At 39.7% G+C, this 25982-nt stretch overlaps 1 protein-coding gene across 2 annotated transcripts in view; it reads right to left on the reverse strand.

The window, feature by feature from the left end:
* The window catches only part of tsnare1 (T-SNARE Domain Containing 1), a 320279-nt gene that overhangs the window by 179176 nt on the left and 115121 nt on the right, over positions 1 to 25982 (reverse strand). For both annotated transcript variants that reach the window (XM_033639648.2, XM_033639647.2), the window contains one exon: positions 23453 to 23522. In XM_033639648.2, coding sequence (XP_033495539.1) covers positions 23453 to 23522 — 70 coding nt within the window. The remainder of the gene's footprint in view (positions 1 to 23452; positions 23523 to 25982) is intronic.

Consider the following 25982-nt stretch of genomic DNA (forward strand, 5'->3'; position numbering starts at 1 on the left):
TCTGTTCCTTCATGTTTTTTCTGGGAAGCTTCGGTGGGTGAAAGGTTGAAGTTGCGGCCATATTCATAACTCACCAGCACGTCTGCTGGAAGTCCAGGTTAAGACAGTTATTAAATATCTATGCTGTCAGGTCATCCCAGGCTTATAACCCCCCATTCCCACCCCCTCAACAGCCTCACTTCCCCCAAAGGCCAACTCCCATCCTCCAGACTTGACACTACAACGGGCTGCCCCACAGAGATAGGCAGCTACACAAACACACCTCTGCTGCTGCATACCCTTCTCAAATATTGATCTGCCTGTAGCTGGTAGCAGGAGGAGCGAGCGGGCCATAGTGCTAGAGGGAGCATGTAACTATAATTGTGTGTCTGTTGTAAAAAGAAGCCAAAGTGTCACGATGGTAAATACCTGAAAAACATCTCCCATTATGTCTGTGCAGAGCAGAGTTAAAGAGAGTTGAAGAGTCAGGGAAGTAGACATGGTAGAAGTAAATTTTTCAGCTAGAAATAAAATTTTACTCTAAGGAAATAATTAAATTGGAATGCAGCCAGTGTCTCTCCCCGGCCAAAGTCATAACAGACAGAAATAGTGTCTTCTATTTGAAGAAGTTTTACACTTATAATCTAATCAGGATTTAAGGTTTAAATAGCCAGAATGCTGTCTTATATCGCTGCTGTAAAGAGATAATAAATCAGTATATGCTTGAGATCAGTTCGTATGATAATATAAATTGAATATTCCAAAGAATGAAGTATTGTATGGCAGTATAGTGTTTAATCCATAGAATTAAAAAAATCATTTTACTTCCATGGCTAACTTGTCTTGGGCTGTAGAGCATGCTGTAGTATTGATTTGCCTATATGATAAGCCATTACAGTACACATGCTTTACGATTAGGAATGGATTCTGTTTATAGACACATCAGCCTCAGCAAGAGTATGGGTGCACACACACATACATACACACACACACACACACACACACACACACACACACACACACACACACACATAGACATAACAGAAATATTAACAAGTGCCAAAGCTCAGCCTGAACCTCAGATGCGTCATCACTTAGCTGTTGAGCTAAACGATGACGCATCACATGTCTTGGTAACAGACGTGAAGGATTATTTTGAAATCACAGTCAGCTAATGGCCCATCATGTTACCCACCAAAATTACACAGCAGAGTACAGCCTGTGAGGCTGGCACTCTGCATTAGGGATCTGGAGGAATGACAAACAAACCTCAGTATGAATGTGCAGCTGTGATGCACAATGTCAAACATATGGAGAGTTTCATTTCAGGAACACATTTAATGCATCAGACAATATGACATTCAAATAGTTGCCCTCACCAATGAGAGAATCTCTCTCACTGATCAGTGATGAGTTTGTCACCTTAATCCAAATGTTGTGGAAAGCTTGTACCACAGGTTTGATGTTAAACATTTGTAGACTCAAGCCCCAGCTAAGCTAACCTTTTGACATCGCTATGACATCATCAGTTATTTTCTCAGTTTGACAAAGCTCCTCCAGATTCAGAAGACATTATACCATTTTCACAAGCTACAGCCTGGTATAAACTGTGTGATTTTGGGCTGTTCCAGATTAAAGACCAACATGAAAGAAACGTGGCGATATCTTTGGTTGTGGCCCTAAAACGGTGGGCCTACATCACACAGTGAGAGGTTCTAGGATGGCCACTGTCATAGTCTTGCCATCAAAGACAGCCTGGGATAAAATTCTGACAGTGTCATAAATCGGGGATGGCCATCTCACTGTGTGACCTACGTCTACTAGCCAACCAATTGAAATGCAGCATGAAATGACACACTGTTGTTAAACCCAAACAAACAGACAGATAGCAGCTCACCATGGAGGCATAACGCACTAAAAGAAATGTGTGGGATTCCAGCAAAGAGGGAAACCTTGTTGTGGCAGCAGGAGTCTTGTCTGTATGATGTGTCCTCCAGCTCTTACCATGGTCGCATAAAGAAGGATGTAACATGGAAGGAAATAGTGGTGGAGTTGCAGCTGCCAGGTGAGAAACCTAGCAGCTAGCAAACATGCACGGACACACACAGGCACACTGAAGTATGTAGTGCCCACAAAACTTAAGGTTATTTATTAATGTGACCCTCTATGTTGTGCTTCACAGTTGAAAAAATAATGCCCGTTCAGCATCCTTAGGCACTCAAGCTATTGTATCGTATGTCGTAGCTTGGTGTCATTGTACAGTTTATATACGTCAAACTTGATATCATACATAAGTTTATTAGATCCATGTCGCACAGTGTAGCTACAGTAAATGTATCAGGCTGCTAAAATCCCACAGTCTGTAGAAGGTTTAAGGAATACTCCCCATGGCTAACATTTTGACTTTAACATTTATACTAAACAAAATTTTAAACACAACACTTTTGTTTTTGCTCCCATTATTCAAAGGTTTAAGTTGAAGATCTAAGACTTTTTTCGTGAACTCAGTGGATATATTTCTCTCAAATTTTGGTCATAAATCTGTGACCACTCATGCTTTTCCAAGATAATCCATCCACCTGACCGGTGTGGCATATCAAGAGGCTCATTAAACAGCATTATTACTACTACACGTGTGCCTTGGGATGGTCACAGTAAAAGGCCCCTCTAAAATGTGTAGTTTGATCACAACACAATGCAACAGATGTCTCAATATTTGTGGGAGTGTGCCATTCTAATGTTGACTGCAGGAATGTCCACCAGAGCTGTTGCCCATGAATTCATTGTTCATTTTACTACCATAAGCTGTCTTTAGTGAATTTGGCAAACCATCAGAAACTGTTTCAGGGAAGCTCATCTGCATGCTCATCATCCTCACTGGGGTCTTGATCTGACAGCAGTTTGTCATCGTAACTAACTTGTGCAGTTGTAAGGCTGGTTGGATGTACTGCCAAATTCAGTTAAACGACATTGGAGACTGCTTATGGTAGTGAAATGAACATTTAGTTCACAGACAACCACTCTGGTGGACATTCCCACATGCCAATGGCCTGCTCCCTCAAAACTTGCGACGTGTCCTGATCAAACTGCATATTTTTGAGTGGCCTTTCATTGTGACCACCTCAAGGCACACCTGTGTAATAATTATGCTGTTTAATCAGCATCTTAATATGCCACACCTGTCAGGTGGATGGAAAACCTTTGAAAGGAGAAGTGCTCGCTTACATGAATTTTAACAAATTTGTGACCAAAATTTTTGAGAAATACACTCACCAGCCACTTTATTAGGTACACTTGTTCAACTGCTTGTTAACACAAATAGCTAATCAGCCAATCACGTGGCAGCAGCTCAATGCATTTAGGTACGTAGACATGGTTAAGACGACCTGCTGAAGTTCAAACTGAGCATCAGAATGGAGAAGAAAGGTGACTTAAGTGACTTTGAATGTGGCATGGTTGTTGGTGCCAGACGGGCTGGTATGAGTATTTCACAAACTGCTGATCTACTGAACTTTTCACGCCCAACCATCTCTAGGGTTTACAGAGGATGGTCTGAAAAAGAGAAAATACCCAGTGAGCAGCAGTTCTTTGGGCCAAAGTGCCCTGTTGATGCCAGAGGTCAGAGGAGAATGGCCAGACTGGTTCAATATGATAGAAAGGCAACAGTAACTCAAATAACTACTCATTACAACCAAGGTTTTCAGAAGACCATTTCAGAATGAACAACACGTCAAACCTTGAAGCAGATGGACTACAGCAGCAGCAGAAGACCACACAGGGTTCCACTCCTGTCAGCTAAGAACAGGAAACTGAGGCTACAATTCACATGAGCTCACCAAAACTGGACAATAGAAGATTGAAAAAATGTTGTCTGGTCTGATGAGTCACAGTTTCTGCTGTGACATTCAAATGGTAGGGTCAGAATTTGGCGTAAACAACATAAAAGCATGGATCCATCCTGCCTTGTATCAACAGTTCAGGCTCCTGGTGGTGTAATGGTGTGGGGGATCATTTCTTGGTACACTTTGCACACCAACTGAGCATCCTATAAATACCACAGCCTACCTGACTATTGTTACTGACTGTGTCCATCCCTGTATGACCACAGTGTACCCATCTTCTGATGGCTACTTCCAGCAGGATAATGAATGCACCATGTCACAAAACTCAAATCATCTCAAAGTGGTTTCTTGAACATGACAATGAGGTCACTGTACTCCAATGACCTCCACAATCACCAGATCTCAATCCAATAGAGCACCTGTGGGATGTGATGGAACAGGAGATTCGCATTAAGGATGTGCAGCCGAAAAATCTGCAGCAACTGTGTGATGCTATCATGTCAATATGGACCAAAACCTCTGAGGGATGTTTCCAGCACCTTGTTGAATCTATGCCACAAAGACTTAAGGCAGTTCTGAAGGGAAAAGGGCGTTCAACCAGTACTAGCAAGGCTTACCTTATAAAGTGGTGGGTAAGTGTATATCTAGTGAGTGTGTGAAGAAAGTCTTAAATCTTTAACTTAAACCTTAAAAAATGGGAGTAAAAAGAGTTTACTTACATTTTTGTTCATTGTAGTGCCACTTCAAGGTTAACACCGTTTTTATGTCCCTCTTTTTTTAAATTCTGGTAAATATAGCAAGGTTAAACTTTTTTTGCTGGACAACCCACTGTATTTTTACCAGAGCCATCTGTGTTGTTGTCCCTTTTGCATCACTGAAATGGACACCAGACCTCACTTGTCGTCAGCCTTACAGTCTTTCTCCGTTGACTCCCCCACCAACATGAATGGCACAGAAGTAACTGACAAATACAACTCTTTGTATGATTAGATTTTAAGCCATAAGGTCCAATAAAAGAAGAAGAATTATTGACTTTACAGCTATAGCCTGTGTAATAACTGTGTTTAGCGAAAATGTATTTTTTGGCCAATGAATATCATGTGACCAGCGACTGTGACTGTTGTTGCTATGCCAAAATCACAACAAGTCTTCAAACCACAGGTTGTATGTTTCTACCTGTGAATACAACCTACAGGAGAATTTCCTAAATCAACGCATCTAACAAACAGCAAGGCTCGTATATGTCTGCTAACCATTGCAGTTTTAAAGGTGGGTAAGTAGTGGAACGGTCACAGTTGCAACGAAACTACTTGGTTGGGTTTTGGAAAAAAAGATCATAGTTTGGCTTGAAATAAGTATTTATTTATTTAAGCAGTCATATCTCACTTGACGTCACATACATCATGTGAAATCACTCAAGTACCGTACATCACATGACATACCTGGACATACAAGTAGGGCTGAATGAGTACACCATTATCTGTATCCGTTCAACCACCTAAATTAACTGTATTTGTACTTGGTCGGGTGGGGTTTAAACCAGACGTGGGTGTGGTTTAATGCAATATGGGTGGGGCCTAACCAGAATTGTTTTATTAGCCTGAAATTGATATGGGTCAGTGAAAAGTTGCTATATTACTACTTATTAGAAAACCACTTACATTGAACTTCAGATCATTTTTGATTATAAGAGTAAGAGACTGAACACAGCTACCCAAATGAGGATTTTCCTTCAACAAGAATACAGATAATGTATGTCATGCATACCTGATACTCATTTCATCGGAGCAAACGCCTCAACCTAATACTATATGATGTTTAAATAATTCTGATTTGACTTTTGGTTTCACATGGGACATGAATAGCGGTCTTATGGATGAAAGTCTGATACTTGTTTGACCCATCCAACTCCCCTTCATCCCACCCTCCTCGTTATGATACATCACCTGACTTCCTCCTTAACTCCCAAAATAATTATGGCCACTAGAGGTCGGCGTCTAACAACAGACATAAATATTGTGGGTAATTTCCACTGGTAAAAACAACCTATGGGGTTGTATTTTGGAGCAGGACAGTGTCCAAAATCACCTCACAGCCCAGCTTTTCTTTGGAACCCATTCATAAAAGTAGTAAGCTCCACAGCACAACTGTAAAAGTTACTGAAAACTTCTAATTTTACCTTAATTGTGGCTTAATGTTAGCAACAGACCAAAGGTCTATGGGTTAACAAGTACTGGTACATGACATACCAAATTGTGTCGCCAGTAAGTTTTCATATATCATGCACAGAAGAGTGACAGACCGACCAGTGAACCAACCATCATTGCTTTTCCTTTAAATTTCGAAATTAAGTTAAAAAGAAGCAGTTGTCAGCTGAGGATAAGGTCAAATTCCGTTCACCGACCAGACTGGAAGGATACAAGAGAATGACTTTTAAGTGACTCAATCAACTGAAACTTTCTGTGACAGATGGAAAATTATATTCATTTGACAGGTAGAAGTAGAGGCAAGTACAGGGAATCCTTTCAAACTTGCAGTCTAAAAATACAACCTGAGCTGTGCTTCAGTGCTGATGAGCTCTGATGGATCATCCATGAGTCAGTGGAAGCCCTGCCCACCACTGATACGCTGTTACCAAACAATCAGAGCTCGCCCACTACTGAGGACCCCCAAGAAGACCTCTGCAGTATAGCTGCACAGTGATACATCTGCTAGTCACACTCTTCCCCCACAACAAGCTTCGAGAGCCAGGCAAGCAGAAACAGCATGCAAAAGATTGGAATTGCTCACACTGTGAATTTCAATCAGTCACCTCTGTTGTGTGTTTCTCCTGCTCACTTGGTGTTTGGTATTCCTTTGAGGTCTGGTTGGCCCTGGTGAAGGAGAACTGAGGAGTCTGGGAGCAGCTGGCTGCAGGGGGAGGTGTGAAGGATGGAGAGGGTAGGGTGTGGGAGAGACTCGGTGGTGGTGGTGGTGGTAGTGGGGGTGCTGTTCTCTAACTGCAATCATAGTTTGAGGGCTTTACAGGATAGAGCGGTGCTTATACTGGGCTCTGATAAGGATTAAACCACCAAACTGGAGTTGCTTTATACACACTGCTGACGTGTCATCAGCTCAGATGACAATGCAGAACATTTGTAAAACTCAGCACTGACTCAAGTCCAAAAATACACCAGTGCTGTATGATGACACCTTGTGTGCACTGACCACACAGTGAAGGCAGCACATCAACTGCTTTGGCCCTCCATGAGTGTCCACACAGGATGTGTTCAACTGCAGTATTAATGTGGGCTCAGATGTGTTTCAGCAGAGCTCAAAGCTTAATACACAGCCCATTTGGAGTAAGTTATTATTGGCAGTTTGCCGGAAAGTTGATCTTAGTTTAATTGTTCAGTGGACTGGTCTGGGATGTGTTAGCTTCTCGCAAGGTCTGCAGGTGTGAGAAGGGGGTTACAGGGTTTTCCATAGGTGCCAGCTATCTGCCAGATGACCAGATATTAAAACATTTTCAGCCAGTTACTTTCTCACTGTTTCACTGTATATGAAGATGGACAACACGTTCACAGTTCCTCCCAGTGTATAAAAATGAAGCCAAAATATCCCGAATACGGCCACTGCTATCTTGCACTGGTGACATGATTTGGAGCCACTGTCTGCATATCGGCAATCTCTGTGGTGTTGAGTTCCCCCGTACAACCCTCCAACCAATTGTGAGCAGCACCACTGAATGCAAGCACACCAACTGGCACACACAGCAGTCAATCATGGTGTCAATCCCCAGAAAAATGAACACTTGAACAAACATCAGCATGTTAACAACTACTTACAATAACAGAAACCATCTTTCGAAAACAAAACAAAACAAAAAAACATTTGATGTGTACTTTACGCTTTTATTTTGGTCCATGTCCCATCCACTAACATGTAGGAGTGGGGTTTATGACTTTCTACAGCGTGCCAGCAGGGGGCAATCAAGATGTTTTGGCTTCACTTTGAAGGAGCCGTCATGTGGTCAGTGTTTATATATAATCTATAGCCTCAAATTATGTCATTGTCACTTTTTCAGATTTTGGTTGTTTTCAACTATATATTTTAAGTGGATGAAGGATTTAAGTCATTGGATGTCTCAAGTTATTAGAGAAAACAAGTAGAGTTAACGTTAGTGGCAGCCCGGCTCACAGTCCCCCTCAAACCGTCCCTCTGGATGTCCTGTGTCGAGCAAAAATCTTTGAGCAGACACTGATTCATATTGGGAGACTGCTTCGTCTTTTTGTTTTGTTTTTTTCACTGGTTTTAAATACCTGTTTTAGAAAGAAGGGGACCTCTGCGGATGACTTAGCTAATGTTAGTGGCAGCATAGCTAGCAATTGCCCCTGAACTCTGTCTGCCAAAGAGCATGCTATATTCTGTGGTTTTACCTGTTCTAATTATCAGGTCCATTTGGAGACCTCTGCAGACAATTTTGTTAGGTAACTTCAGTGGTTATCCTGGGTGGTAAGTAACAGGAAGATGGTTCACTTTTCTATGGATAAATCAACTCTGGTAACTTGTGCTGAACACCTAACCTGCTTCAGAGCAGGTTAACCTCAGAGGATCAGATCATGAACTGTCACCATCCCAAATCAGATCACTGGAAATATATATCCTGACATAGACAAAAGTAAAAAGAATATATATTTTTAAAATCATTTTATGTTCCAGCCTTCTATTTCGATCATTTATGACATGAAACCCATTTTATCTGCATTTTAATCATGCAAAGTTTACAGAAGCTCCTCAAACATCTGAAAGGTGTGAGGAAATGGGTTTCCAACGCAATTCAACCATCCTACAAGCAGTTTTCATGTAAAATACTGGCAGCTTTAGCCTCCACAAAAAGGAGAAGAAATGTACCTCCTAATAGGTCCACAGTTGTCTTACGGTTGTATTTTCATGCTGTGTGTTTTAGCTCTGAGCAAGCCACTAGTATATGCCACATTTAAGTATGAGGTTTTGAGTTGACTTACAGCACATTCAAAGGAGGAGTGCTGAGAAACAAGTAAGAGTTCATGTACTGTGAGCAGGTCATTACTGTGAAAAAAAACCCGATGTGGTGATGTAGGACCACAGAACTCGCTGTACATTATACCGCTTATTAATAATAATAATAATAATAATAATAATAATAATAATAATAATAATAACTTTATTTGTATGACACTTTTCAATATAAATTTGGCACAAAAAATTAAATGGCTACTTACAAAAAAAAAAATCACTAATTTGGCACAAAAAATGTTCAGAACAATGTTCAGAACTGTGTCAATAGCAATGTTATTCACAGCAGCTTTCTGCTCTTCAGAAATAACACACCATAGAATGCCGTAATTGAACAACCAGAGTAGAGAATTCAACAAAGCAATGTAATTACAGTAATGAATAATTAAATACATAAGTAAACTTTTATAATTGACAGTGGTTATGAATTTGAAACATGAACCATTATGTTGCTTAGGTAGACATATACTGTATAGGGAGATCAATTCATGCTTATCTATTCTGTCACACATGAGATGGACAACTGTTGATGCAAACTACAAACTACAGACAAGGTCAGTTATATCTCCTATTCTGATTTTTTGAGCTATGGTTTTATTTTCATATTTGTCAAACTTTCCTCGGGCTAGGAAAAGTGATTTCAAAATCTGTGACATCATCACAATGTAAAGTCTATTAGCTGAGTGGAAACTTGCAGGCAGGTTCAGCAGGAGAAATACTACTGCACATATCAAGTGGGGCACATATAGCGGGAGTAAACCTAGAAGCTAGAAACTTTTCTTGGTGTATGTGCCAGGTGAGCAACTCCATTGGAATGAATAGGCGCCACCTGGCATCTGGTATCTAGTTATTATTAAAATCTATGGATAAAATGAATCCCATGTTTTGGTGTGACATCACGTATGCTGCTCACCCACATGTGGGTACATGGAGGAGGCCACACACAGCACCTTGACATCCTGTCGTGTCTGTGATCTTGTTGCTGTCTCAGTGGAAGAGTACAGTTAATATAGGGGTCAGAAATACCTACAATCTAGCATTAAAAAGTTATAATAATTACATTGACTGGTGACATTGGTTCTTCATGCGAGGGATCATGTAAAATAACTCACAGTAGAATATTGATTTCAAGGTAGCACTCCACTTAATATTCTCAAAGCATTACTGTATGTACTGTATGGTTAATATGCTGTGTGGCAGCAATTTAGCTTGGAGGGATGTGTAATGTGCCACTGCATTGCACCAGTGGTGTATTTCCAGTTTGAGAAGTAACAAAATCTTATTTTCATTGGTATAAATGGAGTGGACCAAATATTAGTAACATCTTTCTGTTTAAGATAAAACAGTTCAACAGAACCATGGGCTCCAAAATGACCATTAAGTTGCATCAACACCTCTTCAAAGCAGTTATTATTATAGTGGAATAACCCTTTATTTTGTCATGTAAATACAAACCTGATGGCTTGTTATGAAGTAAGAAACTCATGACCCTTAACTAATGACTTTTAAATAGAATATCTGACCTGTAGTAATGCTAAGTATTAAAAACATTTTGTTTTTATTGCATGGGTATACAGACTGTATTTGATTATGTCATGAATGCATTGCTAAGTAACTGTGTCATTTTCAGTAACATTACAGATTTGCACTTTGTGAGCTTTTAATCACATCTCAGAGTCTTTCTCAGCAGATGGAGCTTGATTAGCCTAGTTATTATCATGGATATTTTATAATCTGCTCGGTAAAGCGTTAAGACAATTGACAGGACAGTCAACACTGCTCTGTGAGTTAAGTCCCTTGCAGGACGCATCTACTGCTTTTGCTGTTAACTGTATTTACTTTACAGGCCTGATGATGTCACCATGATAACAAAGCCAACACTTCGTAGAAATGTGTTGTACTTGTGGCCTAACAGCTATACATTTCTTACATTTATTTCTTTGGAATGAAGTCATATCTCTTCCTTATTGTTTATGTTTTTTCTTCTGCATTTAAGCAAGAACGGAGCCGTCCGGCAGTGTTAATTTAACATTTTTACATGACGAAAATCAGACAATAACAAGTTTAAAATAGATCTTGATAATAAAAACTAAGGCAAAATCTGTGTTCCATTTTGGTTGATGAGACGTAACAAAAATTTTAGTGGTAGACTGTCAGACAATGAAAGCTGAGGAATGGCCGTGCTTGCAATGATCTTCAAATGCCACATACCTGTAAGCATCGGGCTAGTAAACTCAAGTAACTAGTGTGCACCATGATGTCTAGCAAGCCAGCAAACACACTCCCACCAGAGCAGCATCAGCAGTTGGTGCAAGTTGTGAGCTGTAATTTATCAGTAAATAATCAGCCATGTGTGGATGGTGGGTGGAGCTTTTGAATGGATTTATGGAGTTTGATAGTTGCAGTGGTGGCTGTTAGCAGTTAGCGCCATGGCAGAATGGCAACGGAGCAAACAACCTCTGGCTGTTGGACTTCACTTCTGATCCCTATAGGACTCCACTCAGATCAATGCTGTTTGACAGGCAGGTAGGAGGCTCAGTTATCTGTGAGTGTAACTGTGCTGTGAGTAAACAGTCTGAACTCAGATAAGTTTTCTCTGACTGAGAGGAACATTTAGTTTTAATCGCCAACTCTGTGAGAGGACACAAGTTAAAACCTCCAGACTAACAAGCATTTTCAAATAAGCATTTTCATCTCAAGACAAAGACGAAATCTAAAATAGCTGTCAAAATTAACATTGCAGTCCATAGTGTGGCAGAAAGATGCAGAGAGCGACACCCTGTCCTTTTCGCTGGTTATTCTACATTCTGAACAAATCTGTGTTGCAATAGTAAAAGCACTGGCGTCACATGACTTTACTTAAGTTTTTAAAGTATTTCTCATGTCATAGAAACCACTAAGAGTGAAACTTGCCTTGTGTATGTTATAATCATAGTGTTGGTGTCTGTGTTTTAGGTCTGATACTTGGCCCAGATCTGAAAGCTGCCTGTCCCTATGCCTGCTTTCAGGCATAGGGACCGTGGTAGGCGCACCCTCCACTGGTAGACATTGGGCCTCATTCACCAACTCTTCTTACGAGGCAATCTTTCTTAAAACCCACTTACACAATTTTCACACACAGTTTTTTATTTGAGATTTGTACGAACAGAATCTATGCACACAAAGAAACACTCTTACGGACATTTAGTGCTGACAGGTTTGTACGGAACAATTAGTTGTTATGTTTTATTCAATTCTACAGTTGTATTACATTATAGGATTTATATTACAAAAATATTTTTATAATTTGTAATCTTTATAAAACTTATTTTGCTAATTTTACAAAAAGTACTATGCTTTTTTTAAAATAATTACTATACTACCTCTTCAATTCAAATCAGTGATGTTAATGGGAACCATACTATCTAATAATTAGTGATTAATCACACCAAAAAATATCACTGGTGGCTTGGCCAGCCGGGACAAAAAGTGACAAAGCAGCATTCTGTGTAAGTTATTATATTAATAGGCTCTCACCCTCTCTTTGTCTCTCTCTAAACACACACATGAATAGCTTGAACAATGCCACAGTGCTCATCTCTGTCCTCAGTCCTGACGGTTGTGTTACTATAATGCATACAGTTTGCATTTTGTGGTCTGGGTGGTTGAATAATACATAATTTCAGCACATAATGCATCTTTTTGTGTTATTTTATATCCTCTATTGATGCTACTTAATATAACAGTTTGTTTCGTGTTCACTTTCTGTGGAAGCACCGCCACTTCAAACCTTTTTGAAAAAAAATAAAAATTCTCAGTGTTTGGAGTTCGGTGCTCCTCCGTTTTGAGACTTTTGGGTCTTCTTCTATTTCTCTTTGGGCTGTCAACTTACAGGGACAGTTGGATTCATCATTCGAAGAACACAGTTGCAAACAATTCTGCCATTCAACAACATGTCATAAATCTGACGTAGACTTTTCTTAGGACTTTTCTTAAGGTCAAATTTAAGAAAAAACTTAGGAAGATATTGGTGAATGAGGCCCAATAACCTTATTTTAAGGTTACAAAATGTATCTGAATTCATTAATATGGAGCATATTACCATAGACATTACTGTAATCTTACATTGCAATGTTTGCTGTGACAGCAGATGCGATATTGGCTCATGTTGATAATGAACCAATGATGATTCATGATCCAGGGGATGCAGGGTGTTAAAAAAAATATTTTCGCTGGCGGTCGTCATTTTCCTACCTTCTGCGCATATATGTCACACAAGATGAGATCCTGTTTTGTTCCTGTTAGGGAAATCATAGAAATGAATTCTTGAAAAAAAAAAAAAAAAAAAAAAAAGTGAATGAAAATATTTCTCAAAATGTTAAACTATCACAAAACTTCAATAAAAAGCTTTGTCCGAATTAAACGCCAAGTCCCTATGTTGCTACATATTTTTTGCCAAATAAAAGCCTGTCTCAATTAGAGGCCTCATCTGGTTACCACGCAGTTTACTTTCATAGAAGCTCTTTAGATGTTTAAAATCGGGTTGATGGCTACTCACTTAAACCAATATTTGTTAGCTGCTTAGATAGCTTAGCTTAGCTTATCGTATCAGCTTGCATACAAATATAAAGGTTTGAACTTTTGTCAATATGGACATGCTACACATATAAAGACATGTTGGCTCAGTTAGCACCAAAGAATAATTAATTCAGATTTATCAGCCTGGTTAATGAGAAAGACAAAAAAGGTGGTGACTCCCTACCTCTGAAGTGATCATAAGGTCAAATTATGTGTACATTTATCAATTACCCGGTAAGTTATTCATATTCCTTTTGTCCGTAAGGGTCCTCAGATCAAAATGAAATGTAAATTAAAGCAGACTACATGATGTTCCTCTGGCTCTATTCAACTGATAGACGGGAGCTGGCCATGACACAAAGCAATGCAGCAGGTAAAAGGCAGAGAAGAATGATAGCTGATGAAAACATTGATGTAAACAGTGTAGTTACCAAAGTTCCATATTGTGGTCATTTCTGTCACCTGAGCCAATGCTATGCACTGAATGAAGAACATGAGATGCTGTGAAAAACTCCTAGTCATTAGTGAGGATACCGTAGAGCTGAGATTATCCCCACAAAATATTCCCAAAGGTCAAGAATGAACATCCATACATGGCTTCAGACAACCAGCTTTGCAAAGGTTTCATAAAGAAGGAAATGTATTCAACAACTTTGTTAGGCCTCAAAGATATGCAGTGTATGTATGTGAGGGTAAGTGTGAAAGTAACTGTGCTTGTGAAAAAGAAAAATCCATGAGATACCTTTACCAGCACTTTCTTTTAAACTCCAATTCCAATGTTCCCGACATTATGATGATTACACATGTATGCAGCACCTGATCCAAAACACACTTGACATTTCATACTTACATTTACAGGGATGTTTTTCAGGTGATTATGTATGAGAGCAACAGGAAAGTACCAGTTCAGTTCCTACATCACAAACACTGTAAAATTATAGCTATATGAACACACACAGCTGCAGTTATGAAATCCATCTGACATTTAAATGTGCATCTCCAACAGAACATACACCTACTGTTGGTTCACACATACACATGGCTGTAGGAAAGCTGCGCTTTAACGTGGGTTTGAGAGGCAGAGTGATGCCTGCTTGTTGTGTAAGAGTGGAGGAGGATGAGGTGGAGAGGTGCATCCACACAGTCATGATCTGAGTCGGAAAAGATGGCTGTGACATTTCTACCCGTTTCCTGCTTGTGCCCGGCCATGTTTGCGTAAATGTAGATTTCTCAATTTTTCCTGGGAATTGCTTTTACATTTGTGATGTGATTACACAGTTCAGTAATTACCAGTTCTATAACTCAGGGGCCTTGAGTGTCATTCCTGTAAACATGTGGAAGTGGTTGATTATGTCCCTGCCACCACGTGTGTTCACGTGCTGGGTGTGATACGAATATTCCAACAAGTTCTTCTGATAGAGTCCTACAGGAATAATTTCTAAAACCTGCAAATTTGTTGCCATTTTAGCACATTAGATTCCCTTGTCCGGAGGTCAATGGGTTTTTTAAAAAGGGTTTTTGTCTAGATGCCTGAAATAAGGTCTGTAGTTAACCCTTCAAACTCTGCAATAGAAATTGGTGTGTCTACATTGGCACATTTACTTGGTGGGATGTCATTTCTTGGAGTCTCTTCAAATGCTTCATATCCCTAAAATGTCCAACCTAAGCTTAAAAAGTCGCGTAAGTCTATAAATCATAATGGTTGGTAATACAGTGGTATTGAAACTGTGTCATTAAACAAATATTCAAAAATCAGACATGTTCTCATCAAGTTTTGGAAAATAAAAACACAAAACATATTAACAAGAAAAAGAAACATAAGCCTCATTTTGCTTTTGAGATATGCAAAGACATGAGTCATCATTAATTCCTCTGGTGCCACTGCATGTTTTTGCACCATATAACGTAATGCAATGACATCATTCCAAGTGTATAATCTGATGACACAGAAAACAGAAGCCCTAGCTTTCTGCTGCAAAAAGAATTAATGTTCTAGCTATTACGGTTTTTATTTTAGATAGATATATATGGTATTGTAACACATAGATATATAGGATTGTGCAAATAATGATCTCCTGTGGTCATTACAGGGGAATTCTCTGTGAAGTCATGGTGTAATCACAGCAAAATACTACATTTGCACCGTACTTAAGGTCAGGTAACCTTAGGTCATAATATAATGATGGGGAAGGCAGAGACTTTAGTTTTCTGCTGCAAAAAGAATGAATGCCCTGTGTATTATGGTTTAGTTTGTACAGGATTATGCAAACAACGACCTCCCGCAGCCATTATGGAGAAATACCATTAATACCAGTAACACGTTACTAGTAACGCGTTACTGCCCAACACTGCTAGAACTAGTAATAATATTAATAATATTGATAATATTACTTTTTCCAGTAACGAGTAGTGTAACTATTAACTAATAAAATTTCAGTAATAATACTTTAGTTAGCCCAAAACTAAACAACTCATTGCAGTGTTACTTTTGTTACCACATTACCACTGACTTGAAATACATTAATCACATAAGCAGGTTCACTTTTGTAATCATCGCATTGTGCAGGCACGTCACAAAGCAGCAAGCTAGTTTGGAAGGTACGAACAGTTTACTTTAGCAGCTGGAAATATTCCCATTACTTTGATTTTGGTGCAAGGAAAGATGACAAGAACACTATTGCTGCAGGTAGTCTTTCTAAAACTCTTTCCACTGCGAAAACCACATCCTCAAATCTCCAGTCTGAAACACTGACTACAACTAATAGCACAACACAATGCTCCAGGAAATACACCACACCAAAGGTAAACCCTACTCAACCATGGAGGCTGGCTGAAGCACTACAATGGCGCGACAACCAAAACTGGATTTTAATAGTATTGAAGCTTGTGGATGTGTATACGGTGGATGAAATGTTACTCCATGAGTGACTCTCCGTCTTTCAAGCAGATTTTTGGGAGAATACCAGTCACAAGACTTAAGATCCCCAGGTAAAAAAAAAGAAAAAAACATTTGCACGCTTTCTTTTTGGAGACGCAATTACCAATTTTATGGGATGTAGAAAAGTAATACAATGAGTAGTGTTACAAATTAGTGTTGGCAGGGAGTGATAAGTTATAGTATTACTTCTGAAAAGAGTAATGAGTGATATATTACATTTTTAGAGTAACGAACCCAACACTTTACATAAGGTCATAACATGATGATGGGGATGACAGAAGCCTTAGCTTTCTGCTACAAAAAGACTGAATGCTGGCTAATGTGGTTCTAATTTTAGATCTATTTAAGCAGAATCATGCAAACAGCAATCTCCTGCTGCCGTCTGTGGGATGTCCTTTTTTAAAGGGTTAGCACAAGCTTAGAGATTTTCACATTTTGTTCTACGACACAAGTACGTCAGTGAATACGCTCATATTGAATGTTGAAGCCTTTCTTCTTCCTTTTTCTTAAAAAAGGTGGTTCCTAACAAGTGGCTGAATGAGACTACGGAACATCATCACTCCAAAAATCATTAAACGTGGTGTTCATTTGTGAAGATTGGCTGAACAAAATGTCCAGTCCAATGAAAAAATCCCATCGGCTTTTAGACAAGGGAGCCAGGGCAAATCTTAATGTCTGTGTTAGCCTACAACTAAACGTCATCCCTGCAGCACTCTATTAAATGTCTCTGAATGTGTATTCAAGTATTTAGCTGTAGCAGTGGTGCAAAAAGTGTTTAGATCTTTATCTTAAGTAAAAGCATCAATACCATGGTAGAAAAATACTCCATCACAAGTCAAAGTCCTGAATTCAAAGTTTCACTCAAGTAAAAGTACAGAAGTACAAAAGTATCATATTTATCAAAATCTAATCATGCAGAATGCCCCCCCTTTCAGAGTGTTTTCATATATCAAATATTATTAGACTATTATCACCTGTACCTGACATATGATATGATTGAAAAAAAAAAACTCTAATCTTCTAAGTAATTATTTTTAAGCCTTAGACTTAAAAATATGTGTGAAAATGTCAAAAGGAGACAGGATAAGAGACAGTTGTCAGCCTATTTTCTAGAATTAATTACACAAATTGACTTCTATTAAACAGGCTGAAATTATCTAAATGCACTGGATGATTATTTCACTTGTTTTAAACAAATAAGACTCAACAGACAAAAACAATCTTGGTATGATATTTGCAGTGTTGAACTTCTGAGAGTTTTAATCAACATAAAACTCCAGCAATCACTTAAAAAAGTAAAAAGTACAATATATAGCCTATTCCTTTCTGCAATGTGGTGCAACAGAAGGGGTAAATACTCAAGTGAAGTACATGTATGTCAGCGCTGTATTTAAGTACAGTACTTTCTTAATTTCCATCACTAGTAATATGTGAACTGAAAAAAAATAATTCAAGCACTACAATTATTTCAGTTTCATTTGCTCTTGTTTAACCTCAGTTCACTCATTTCTTGCCGCAGAGTCTTTTTTTTTAGCATTATGATGTAGTGTAGCATGCTGCGTATGCAAAGAGGCCGTCAGTCGTTCGGGGGCGCTCTCCTCCAAACACAGCCCCGTGTCCTCTGGCATGTTACAGCCAGAACACCAGTGAATGCCTAATGCACTAACAAAGACAATGACACTCAGGGGGTGCCGGCCATTAATCTACTTAGACTTTTTGCCGTGTGCATTTCCACGATTACAGGGGCGGGTCAAATTCTATTAACCGTGAGATTTGAGGGTTTTTTTCCTGAAGACAAGCAGGCAGATGGCGGGTTACCGTTTTAACCACGGACACAAACAAGACTCCCTTTTATTTCACAAAACTCATGAGTCTTGTTTCTTGCAGAGGAACACGTGTGTCTGTGTGTGTGTGTGTGTGTGTGTGTGTTATTAGCAAAGCAAATGCAGTATATGGCTTTCTTCAATGTGTCTTGCTGGAGATCAGATAGCTGTTATGTATGTTGCTGTGTTGTATGTTGTGTATAATGATGAAGGAGACAAGGCACAGGAGCAAGGAGCAGAGAGCGTAGGGGGTGTCAGTGGCTGTGTGTGATTTCCACTGGGTACTATGACATTCTCTATTTTCAAAACCACTTAAAACCCCAACCAGTGCTTAGCATTTGGATGAATTACTGCTCAGCCATCTTAAAGGAATACTTCATCCACAAACTGACTATTTGCATATCAGTTACTCAATGTGTTTTACCTTGAATTCATGAAGACAACTTTTTCTTGCATGTCTCCACGGTAAACGGAGGATACAAAAAGGCATCCAATCTTAATGAATTACAATAATCAGGGTCCACATTTAACAACAGCAAAACTATATCAAAAATCCGATTGCAAACTCTCACACAACTCATGCAGTATTATCCAAGTCATATGTTCAGTACTCCCCAAACACTCTGAACGTAACAATGTAAAACACTTCTGCCTTTGAGTGTTGACTTTTTAAAGCAGCACTTTGTGTATTAGGCTTGCTCTATGGTGAAGGTTCACCAGGCCAAATGATGGGTTGGTCACAAGCCTGTGGCACATCTTCCCATAGGCGACATAGACCGCCACTAGGGTGCTTCTCAGAGGTGCTAAACAGCGGTCTGTAGTTGTAACGTGTCCTCTTCCCAACTCATCAAATATTGCTGCTTTATCAGTGGCCATTTATGTGTAAATATGACATGCTAGGTTCCCCTCCTGCTTTTGTTGTTGAGGCGGTGTGTCGGCTTACACTATTCACGTTCTGACTTTTCAACAAATGGTTCTGTTTTCACAGGAATCGATCATTTCCGCTCATTAGATACATACAGTCTTCTTCAAAATACACTTACAACATCGGTAAAACACCTCATTTTTATATTTATTGCCTTGTGCAACAAATGTACGTGGTTGGCTTTAAAAAAAAAAACCCATCATGCTTTGGCTCAACATTTACACAGGAAGTGAACAGCAGGTTCCCAGGTGAAAGTTTGGTGTTTGTTGGTCACATCCACCTGCCCTCCCACCCGCTCGCCCTGTAGGGACTTTCCAGCTTTTCATATTACATTGTTACTGGCGACTTTTCAAACTGACACTATCCAGTGGTGCTTCAAACTTTTTAAGTTTGTTTTGGCGTATCATACTGCCATGAAAGGTGCCTTTTGCTGTCATGGTCTGATGCAAAAAGCACTGCATTGCACTGGTATTTGCATTGCACTGGTATTTGACAAGTTTGGAATGAGAACAGGATGGTCGTAGGAGTACCACCTTTAGCCTATTTAGTTCATCAGTGAGTGATCATCACAGTCTCAACAAGCTAGAGCATTTATGGGTATTTATGGGGGGTGGAACATATTTTGAGAGCATCAGAGTGACAGAAAATGAAAAGGCAAAAGTCATCCAGGGTGCAATACCAAAAAAAAGGAGAAGATGAAATTTGCAAATTTAACTGTTTGATATTTATTATTGTTTGTTGGCTAAGTTCTTTATTTGTGTTGATTTCTTATTAGCTCTTGTTCTTGAGCTGAATGTGCTAGGTCTAGTTTTGTCTACTCTGAATGTCAGCAAATAATTCAGGAAATAAAAAATGCTGTTCTGATTGACTGAAGTGGTTTGACTCCAGAGTAACCACCCCATCTACTATTACTACCCCCATGACACCAAACTAAATCATGAGACTACTTAACTCCACCTAAGGTATGTGTTAAGAACCTCATAACAATCACGGGCCATCAGATTGTTTAGTAAACAATTATAATATGTACGTACGTGAGGTTAAGTGATCACTCGTGCAACATATTTTTGGAAAGCTACAATTCTTTGATGAGAATTAAGACATCACTGCTGATGACAGTTCACAGGTGTGTGACTCATTGATAGCACTGTGGATGCTATAAATAGCTGCTGCTGTGCGTAAGGACAGCCACTCTGGCATTGTTGAAGGACCTTGCCGATGTGACTATAAGAAGAGAACAAGTATTCAGAGATTGTTCTGAGTATCTAGGGCTTTTCTGCTTGAGTCATGTAATGAATTTAGAAACAATGCAGTTATTGTAAATCTTCAGGCTTTAACAAATCTTGGGTTCCACACAAGAGAAACATTTCAGAGGGAGTTGGCTGTGGCCCCGCTGTGCGTCACATAGAGATGGTACAGGGGGCCTTGTGTAACACCATGGAACGGCAAGGGGCATGACATTGGTTCTTCCTGAACCGGGAATGTCAAAGGGTTGGTATCTCTGCCAAGTCATGAATCCACAGTTTTATGCATCTGGTCTCAAGAGTTGATAAACTAGCTTTGATATGGTAAATGTATTTTAAAGGCTAATTGTGTTTTCTGCACTGACAACGTTAGGTGACTGACAGTTGGAGCACTGATATGAAATGATATGGTATGATGCAGCTTAGATGGACATGAAACTCTCCTGGTTGAATCCTGAGCAAAATGACTAGTATCAATTGATGAAAATAACTGATAGGGACTGAGGTTTAAAGATAATTCTTGGCCTTAAAAACAGCAGTTGAGAAAACAATATTAACATAAAGTCCATCAAATGGTTCCTCTTGATGATCTGATCATGCCACGATCTTCATTATCAGGGGGAAGATAAGTTTTTAAGCCAACATGGATGAGAACTCCTCGGAGTGCTAAGACAAGCATCTACAATCTCATGACAGCTGGGTAAACTCCATCTGCTGATTAAGATCATGTGATATGATTTAAAGCTCCAGACACCATACTAAATGAACCTTGTACCCTCTGGCAATTTTGACTCTTGTTGGGGGGGAAGAAGCTTGCAATCAGCATTTACCATACAGGAAAACTATTTACCTAAGCCCCAGATAGCTATGATTATCATTGTCATTTTTGGATTATGTGTCTAAAATGTTTCCAAATTTTGTCATAAGACTCAGATCATATTAAAGTGTGTCACAGAGAACAAGAGAAAACTGTTGAAATGGCAAAAACAATGGTTTAAAACAAAAGCCTGTAGTGACTGAGTTCTAAAATCACCATTCAATTCTTGACTGGTTTCTGGAATAATCTTTAAAAACCCAGAGCTGCTACACAACACAACAGATCATAGTGGATGTAATTTGCATCAGTCGGAGGCACTGGATGTGTTGTTTGCATCCAGCATCAATACTGCTGAAGGAGAATGGGCAGTTAAAAATAAAAGCAGCCGAGCATTGTCAGTAAGTTTCCAAGGCGATCATAAAAAATATTCAATAGAATTGATGACATGCCAGCCAACACAGTGGGATATAATGCATTTTAAACAGACACAATCATCTTAGATTGGCCACTTTGTCATCAGCTTTGAATCTGGTAATTGCTGGCAGCTCAACTAAAAAAGAATAATCAATATGAAAGAGGACGATGAAACAAAGAGAAAATAAGCACTTTTCTGGAAAGCGGAGATAAATGAAACCCTTACACTGAGCTGGACCTCGTATGTACAATGAAATTGTAGTGGTTTTTAGGAGGTGCTTCTGAATGTGTATCTCAGTGGAGCAGGCAGAAAAAGGCCCTATATGTGCTTATATAATGTATGCTATTAGATACTATGTGCTATTATATATTACTAGCACAGACTGTATAAAATAAAAGACGTAGTCACTTCCGCTTTGAAGCCTGGAGTTTGGCAGTCACCATTTTGGGTTTTCAGAATCAGAAGTGACCATATTTAGACCAAAAGGTGGCAATAACCCTCATGCTAGCTGCTAGCTTGGTTAGCTTGGTGCAATTATAGTCAATAGTTAACTGTGACAATGCTAATACTAATTTTCACTACTGAAAGGCAGACTTAGTACTTTTAGTACAACCAACGCTGAACAAGACTGTTTTAGGTGACCAACACATTACAATTAACTTCCATGAACTAAAAACACACTCAAATGGCAAAGACTACAGCTACACCTACAAATCTGGGGTTACGCCATGGTTCAAGATTCAAGATTAACTCTTAATTATGCAAATTTTAGGCCTTAATAAATTTTAACCCCATGTACAGTTGTCATGAACAATGAAATTAGCTAAAAAGACCAAAACCATTTGTTGTACCAGGCTGTAAACATGTAAAGTTGGGGATGCCATCTATCTTCCGTCTTTGGGGATTGACTCACTTTTGGAGCCAGCCTCAAGTGGCCATTTGAGGAACTGCAGTTTTTGGCACTTCCACCTTGGCTTCACTTTTCAGCCTTGTAGGTTGCCACTTGCTTGATCATTATTCATGCATTAATATTTAAAATAGGAGGTTATTAGTGACTGTTTTTATGGTGCTGAAACTAATGTTTATTTCAATAAATTTTGGATTAATGGTCATTATGACATGGTCATTGATTAATCTATGTATTGCTTAGTTTGTAAAATGTTAAAAAAAAAAAGAAAAGAAAAGAAAAGAAAAGAAATGCTGACACAATTATCCAGATGTTAATGTGACAAATGTATTGTTTTGTCCAACCAAAAAGATTTGTTTCGCTGTAATCCCAGACAAGGACAGGCTGCAAAATATCACACTTGAGAAGCTGAAACAATGAAAGATATAATTTTTGCTTGAGAAATGACAACTAATCATGTATTAAAACATTCAGTGATTCATTATTTCAATAAACTAACTGGTTAATTTACTAATCCTTTGAGAATATTTGATACACTGGTTTGGTATTTTCCATCAGTGCATCATCATGTTAAAAGTTATTCGTATGTATGTTACAGTGTGAATGTAAAAGTTTGTTTGTAAAGTAACAAGTAACTATAGCTACCAGGGTCATGTAGTGGAGTAGAAAGTAATACTTCGCTCTAAAATGTTGTGGAGTAGAATAAAGTGCTGCATAAAAATTCTTCACTACCCTGCAGTGAAGATTGTTTTTGTCTTGCCCCTGATTATTTCTGCCTGAATGTGCACATACTTGGTGTCTCTTCTTAAGAATAGTACTATAAAATGAGACCACCCAAATAAAGTACAGACATCTCAAATGTATACTCTAGTACAGTAAGTGACTCAGTGTACTGAGTTACCACCACTGGTGTGTGTGTGTGTGTGTGTGTGTGTGTGTGTGTGTGCACGTGTGTGTGTGTTACTCACAGACTCTGTCGTAGCTCTGCTGTATCTCTAGATGTTCCCAGTGATTGCAGATTCTTCTCTAGTGTTACAACTGGAGGAACAATACAAACAGTAATTGTGTATGGGACTCAAAAACACACTCGTACTCATGACATTAAAGGGCGAGTTCACCCCAAAATCAAGTATACATTTTTACTCTTACCTGTTGTGCTGTCTATCAATGTAGATTGTTTTGGTGTGAGTTGCTAAGTGTTGGAGATATCAGTTGTAGAGATGTCTGCCCTCTCTCCAATATAATGGAACTAGATGGCACTCGGATATATTTTAAAAACTCAAAAGCACTGACTCTTTCAAGTATCCAAGATTCTGTATGGTGATATGGTTGGCTGATGCAGTTCGGTGGCAAGAAAATAGTTCCTACGTGAAACTGCTCAAAACAAGGTCTGTTGATTATTTTTGTGTAACCAGGTCATGATTTCTGGAAAGAGACATTGCTGTTGAGTTTTTCAAATGTACGTTTTTGGCATTTTTTAGCACCACAAGCCAAGTGCCATCTACTTCCATTATCTCAAGGCGCAGCTGGGGGGAGGAAGGGGTCCAGTTTTGGGACCTCAGAACTGCATCTCTGCTTTTTGCAGGTGATGTGGTTCTGTTGGCTTCATCACACCGTGACCTCCAGCACACACTGGGGTGTTTTGCAGCCGAAGAGGCTGGGATGAGATTCAGCACCTCCGTCAGGTCATGGTTCTCTGGCAGAAAATGGCGGGTTGCCTCCTCCCAGATGGGAGAGAGTTATTGCTTTAAGAAGGGAGTTCAAGTATCTTGGCATCTTGGTCATGAGTGAGGGTAAAATGGAGCGTGAGATGGATCAGCAGTTTGGTGGGGCATTTTCAGTGATGGCGCTGCACCAAACTGTCATGGTGAAGAGAGAGCTGAGCCGGAAGTTGAAGCTTTCCATTCACTGGCCGTTCTACATCCCAGCCTTTACCTTTGGTCATGAGTAGGGATGCACCGAAATGAAAATTTGTGGCCGAAGCCAAAGCCAATTATTATTAAACGCTTGACCGAATACCGAGTACCGAATACCGAATATCATTGTTTAGTTTTTCATTAGTTTTTGCAGATGAACCCCCTTCAGATTAGTGTTGTCATGGTACCAATATTGGGACCCACTGTGCGATACCAATGAAAATATCATGGTTCTGAGTAGTATCATGATACCATGGCGAAAATGAGGCAGATGTGCCTTTTGTCATTTATAAAAAGATAAATCACTTTTCTATAATACATCAATGATATTTCAATGGAATAAATTACTTATTGACTTATTCATACTTCAAAAACAGCATCAATCAGTGATGAACATGGGGGGATCAAAATAAAATACATGAATGAAATAAAAATCAGCCACCCTCCTCCCCTTCATAAATAAAGAACAGTCCCTAAAGAGCGGTGAGGTTTGTGGGCCGTTACTGCCAGAAAGAGACAAATGTGAACAGCTCGTTTCTCCTCTGACACATCACATACCTGTGTTCGGCTGGCACGGCCATTCAAGTACTTTTGGGCAGTCATGACGCCAAGAAGAGGATATTATTGGAACCGACTTCTCCGTCGCCGGGTAAGCCGACGGCTGCCGTATTTGACAGTAATACATTACTGTCTCTGTCTGTGACCCCCGTTCAACCCACAACCGGTGGGATTCGCCTTTCGTTTCTGCTGCTGGTTGAAATCTGTAGGCTGCTCGCACAGCATGCTGAATGATTTAAGCCTATTTTGCTCGCTCAAAACTATTTTTAGTCGCAAATGCGAGTGCTGTGACGGGTGGATCACCACACTGCCGACATTTTACTCCGCGCGTCACGGCATGCTGTTTGATTGCGTTATCAAAACACGCCACTATTATTTGGCCTTGTTTTTAACTTATTCCACCGAATACCGATGTGTGTTTTTTTGCAATATTCGGCCGAATATATTCGGTTACCGAATATTCGGTGCATCCCTAGTCATGAGCTTTGGGTAGTGACCGAAAGAATGAGATTGTGGACGCCAGTGGCCAAAATGAATTTCCTCCATGGGGTGGCTGGGCTTAGCCTTACAGATAGGGTGAAATCTCAGACATAGAGAGGGAGCTCAGAGTAGAGCCACTGCTCCTTCGCTTTGAAAGGGGTCACTTGAGATGGTTCAGGCATGTGATTAGGATGCCCCCTGGGCACCTCCCGTTAGAGGTGTTCTGGGCGCATCCCGCTGGTAGGAGGCGCTGGGGCAGACCCAGAACATTCATTCATTCATTCATCTTCTAACCACTTCATCCTCTTGAGGGTCGCGGGGGCAGGGGGGCTGGAGCCTATCCCAGCTGACATCGGGCGAGAGGCCAGGTCGCCAGACTATCGCAGGGCTGACACATAGAGACAAACAACCATTCACGCTCACATTCACACCTATGGACAATTTAGGTTAATTTACCAATTAACCTAGTCCCCAATCTGTCTTTGGACTGTGGGAGGAAGCCGGAGTGCCCGGAGAGAACCCACGCTGACACGGGGAGAAGGGC

The sequence above is a fragment of the Epinephelus lanceolatus genome, chromosome 10 (genome assembly GCF_041903045.1).
Source record: "Epinephelus lanceolatus isolate andai-2023 chromosome 10, ASM4190304v1, whole genome shotgun sequence".
Classification (NCBI taxonomy): domain Eukaryota; kingdom Metazoa; phylum Chordata; class Actinopteri; order Perciformes; family Serranidae; genus Epinephelus; species Epinephelus lanceolatus.